The sequence below is a fragment of the Pteropus alecto genome, unplaced genomic scaffold (assembly GCF_000325575.1).
Source record: "Pteropus alecto unplaced genomic scaffold, ASM32557v1 scaffold8, whole genome shotgun sequence".
NCBI lineage: Eukaryota > Metazoa > Chordata > Mammalia > Chiroptera > Pteropodidae > Pteropus > Pteropus alecto.
Window position 1 is genome coordinate 15,813,443 of NW_006494609.1, and position 4,784 is coordinate 15,818,226.

The window sequence follows — 4,784 nt, forward strand, 5'->3', positions numbered from 1 at the left end:
GGGTTTGAATCCTAGTTCCTCCACTTAGGATCCATAAAACGTAGGCAGGTGACTCAACTTATCTGAGCCATGGTCACCCCTGCCACAAAGTGGGGACAACCATCACTGTCCAGCAAGTCTCTGTTCAGGCACCATGATCTGAGTTTGCAGCATGGCAAGTTGCTCACAACTGTACGGATCGGCTGTGTTCACCATGACATGCAGCCAACACGGACTGCTCCGTGCTTTGTTCAGACGAAGGTTAAAATCCCCATGGATCGTGGGGCGGGGGGAGGAGAACTGGAAGTAGCTACTATCCAACCCCACCCACAGAAAAGAATGACCATCGAAGACAGTGAAAACTATGCCTTAAATGAATTGAATTGGCAAACTTAAAATTTCCTGAGTAGGGTTAAAGGCCAGCCCATCTTTACATTTGACAAAAAAATCTAGTAATTTCTCTTACTAATGTACACTTCACCCAAAAAAAACATTGCAAGTAAAAAATGTATTTCACGACATTTAAGGGCGGGTATGAGAAGCAGGGAGGGTCAAATTAATGAATGTGTGAATTGTTTTCTTCTCTACCGAAAATAACAATATTATTAGATTAGTTCTAATAAGCAGCGAGGTTGGACATTTAATAACACCGCCACCCCCGCTTCTTAAAGCAGAGCCTTAGCAAATGGCTTGGCCGGTGTTGCAGGAACCATCTTGCTGGGGCCCTCTGACCAGCGGTTTTGAACTGCAGCTGGCCTCAGTTGGGAGAATGCAAGGCCTCGACTGTAGAAAGCGGTGAAGTGCCACGTGTTAGCCTAATGTCTACCTAAGCGAGAAGTGCTGGCCTCAAGGCCACGCAAACGTTTACTTTCGTTTTGCCCTGGCGAGGGCACCAGGAAGCAACGAGGTCTTACCTGCCCACCCCTTCCCCCCACCACCTTTCACATCTCTCACCCCAAGGCTTTGGGGGAAGAAAAACTCTTGAATGTCATAGTCAAAAGAGAGGGACTTTTGAAATGGATCCTTCTGTCCAGCACCCTTGCACAGTTGGGAAGATTGAGGACCAAAGAAGACTAAGCATCCTGAGGGCTTGGAGGGTCCAGGGTTGGGTCCAGGACAGAGTGACACTGAGGGAGCATCTCTGATCCTGAACACCTTGGATGGTGTGTGTGTGTGTGTGTACGTACATGTGTGTGTGTGTACACAACCTTCCTTCTATCCTTCCATACTTCAATTTCTTAGCCATGTAAAGTTCAGTGATTTAAGACAAAAATGGAGGCATCTCCAGTAATGCCAACATAACCTAGGTTCCTGTATTTACTATGTCGGGTACCACCTGTTAAATACCATCAGCCACAGCTGCTCATGTTTGTGGAGATCTCCTTCATGCCCAGCATGGATTAAGCGTTGCTGAGTCAGTGTGTCTCTTGCATAGCCCAGAGTAGGCCCGTTGGTGTGCCCTTCGCTCTGAGGAAATGACATCTCATGAGCCTGGGGGTGCTGAGCTGAGCACTCCCTTTGGGGAGTGGGACACCTTCAAACTCTTCTGCAAAGCCCTGTCCTGGGACAGGTGTCGTTTTAGTCCACATGCCCTGGCTGCACTCCAGGGCTGAACTTGCACTTCGGGGCCCTCAGAGTCCTGTGAATCTGATCACCCCTGTATTATCTGTCCCCATAGGTTGCAAGACTAGCGATTAGAGGAGAAGGAAAATATACATCAATGAATATCTTACTCTGTCCCCTCACAATGTCTGAATTCTTGTTAACAAGCCCATTTTACAGATGAGGGAGCTGAGGCTGAGAAGCAAACTAGCTTGTCTTAAGTCACACAGCCCTTTGCTGGGATTGGAGCCATCAGCTGAGATGCAAACAACCCTCAGAAATGCTGCTGTTCTCATTTTCTAGATGGAGAAGCAAGCCAGAGCTACAGTGTGTTTTGAATGGAGTTGTCCAGTTGCTTCTAGGGCTTTCCATCAGGCTGCTGCTCCAGGCCCCAAACAATCTCACAAGTGTCAGACATTTATCGGAGGAGGACATGACTGTGCATCAAGATCCTTAAAAGTCTGCGTCTCCTTCAATCTAACAGTTCTCTTCTTGGAACTTATCCTAAGGAGGTAGTAAAATGAGAATCCCCAGGCTATCCACACAAGACAGCACGATGGTGAGGTTGGAGCACGGCCTTCAAAGTCAGAAAGGCTTGGCCTGGAATGCCTGCTCACTGCTCACCAGCTTCGGGCCCACGGCTGCCCTTACTTAGCTTCTCTGATCTTCAGTTTCCCTAGGCAGAAAATGCGCATCATAGTACGCCTCCCTCACCAGCAGGTATGAATAACAGAGTGTATGAGTTCATGGCAGTAAAACACCAGGAAGAGTACCTGGTACACAGAGAGAGTGCTCGATAAACGTTCCTTACATGCAGTGATATTGTAAGAGCTAAAAAAGGAACCACCTCAATATCCAACAGTCAGGGATTAGCGGAAACTTTATACAATGACATGCATAGATCAATTTAAAATAAGTAGATGAACAGGAGGTGGGAAGATATTCACAATGTATTATTACGTGAAACGTTGCAAAATATATCTTGCTAGTTCAGTCTAATTTCATTTTCTTAATACACCAAAAAGGTCAAGGATATATTCTAAAGCAGTAGTTTTCAAATGGGTTCCCAGACCAGCAGCCTCAGGGTTCCAGCCACCTGGGACCATGTTAGGAATACAGATTCCTGGGCTTCACTCCAGACCTCCGGAGTCGGAAGCTCTGGGGGTGGGGCTGGCAGGCTGCATGTTAACAAGCCCGCCAGAGGATTTTCTGCGTGTTCAAATTTGAGAACCACTGGCTGATGGAAAGTGTTAATAGTGGCTGTGTGTGGGTCTTGAGAAATGGTAGGTGATTTTTAATTTTCATTTTACTTTATTTTCTAAACTTTTTGAAACAGTAAATGCATATTACTCATGTAATCAGGAAAAAAAAACACTCCAAAGATGTTTTTAAAATAAAATCATATTCCAGATTTGTCTTAATTCGTTGCAGCAGTGCTATGCTCAAGTTAAAAACACTCAGGATAAGCAACTTTTCTCCCCTTCTCCTGCAGGTGACTATTATCGGATACACATTTGGGATCCCCGATGTCATCATGGGCATTACTTTCCTGGCAGCAGGCACGAGTGTTCCAGACTGCATGGCCAGCCTGATTGTGGCAAGACAAGGTATGCATCGTGTCTCGGCCCCCACAGCCGTCAGCATCACCACGCAGGCCCCTCAGCCCTGCCCGAGTCGTAGTTCATGGAGCTTATGACTCGTATTGTTAAGTCTGGCCGTGGAGGAAACTGTGATGTCTGGAGAGCACATGTATCAGATTCCACCCAGGGGGAGAATATACCAAGATGAACTCCAGACCTCTAGAAGCATTTGCGTGTGTGGAACTGTATCAAAATGAACTTGTTCTGAAATCACCAACGTGAGCTTGAACAGAGCCAAAGCCCAGACTTCTGAGAGCAAATGAGGTAGTAGCAAGACATGTTCTGGTCCTAGGAAGGCAAAGCGGGCATGCCCTATACCTCCAGCTTTATGCCTGTGCTTCTTCAAGGTTCCTGAACGTGTATGTTTTGGTTTGTTCGGTGGGTTTCCTTTGGGGCTTACGGAGTGACACAGGTTAAACCCGATGAAGAGGCCTGTATGCGCTTAGATCACAGAACAAAAGAGCTGTAAAGAGCCAGCCTTTTTTTTTTTACTGCCCTTTTTCTGCAGGCGAGATGGTGTCTCTGCGTGGACTTCCACAGATCTCCCTCTTTAGATCAAAGTTTGAAAGTATTGGGGGACAGGGGGTGGGGCAAATAATGGAGTGAAATCTCTGAGGAGACAGGATAGCGGAGAAGCACCCAGAGAGAAAGTTGGCTTTGGAGAGAGAGAAAGGACATTTTCCAAGATAGGAGAGAGGGTCGGTCGGTCGGTCGGTCGGTCGGTCAGTTGGTCAGTTGGTCAGTTGGTCAGTCGGTGGGTGGGTCCGTGGGTCCTGAGAGATGAGTTGAGACAGCAAGAGTAGATGTGTGTTTGGCGGTAGGCTGGAGCCTTGCAGAGGACTGTGACCGTTGAGGACAGCAGCTGAGGGGAATGGAATTTAATAGAGTGACCTCTGGGTGGAGTGTATCCGTTTTGTGGGGGAGGGGGAAATTTCCCCTTTTTCTTTGTTCTTCTGGCTGGTCTAATAATCAGGTTGACATAAGACAGATGAGCAGGAGAAAATCACCAAATTTAATGATGAATGTACATATGGGGGTGCCATCGGAATAGGGGGCCCGAGTTGAAGCTTGTATGCCATCCTGAGCCGAGGAGAAAGGCAGGAGCTGGGGTCAGGGAAGGGGTGATATCGTTTGGGGCTCCAAAGGGGAAGAAAGCAATTCACACAGAGATGGAAAAGCAAATGTTGAGGAAACATATGTTTGCGAGGCCATCTTTAATGGACACAGAGAGGGCTTCGATCAAGCAGGCCTTGCTCGGTTCCTCCCTGCCTGTCACACACTAGGTCATTTTAAACTTTAGTTGTCCGTGATGATAGCTCCCTTGCTGGAGCAGATCCTCTCTCTCAGTTCTTTTAGGCAGTTAGTGGGGGGTCAGAGGTTTTCTCTGAGTCTTTTGTTTCTTGAAAATAACCAGCTTAAGATAATATCCCAGAAAAAGGCAAATTTTGGGGTGGCAAACTCGCTGCCCCTCAGTTTCCTAGGGCTATCATCATAAAAGTAACCACACCGAGTGGCTTAAAACAGCAACAGTGATTCTCTCACGGTTCTCGAGGCTGGAAGTCC

The 4,784-nt window shown here is 47.2% G+C and overlaps 1 protein-coding gene across 2 annotated transcripts in view; it reads left to right on the top strand.

Annotated features, from left to right (window-relative positions):
• The window catches only part of SLC24A4 (solute carrier family 24 member 4), a 133,396-nt gene that overhangs the window by 123,815 nt on the left and 4,797 nt on the right, over positions 1 to 4,784 (top strand). For both annotated transcript variants that reach the window (XM_006925538.2, XM_006925537.2), the window contains exon 14: positions 3,074 to 3,188. In XM_006925538.2, coding sequence (XP_006925600.1) covers positions 3,074 to 3,188 — 115 coding nt within the window. The remainder of the gene's footprint in view (positions 1 to 3,073; positions 3,189 to 4,784) is intronic.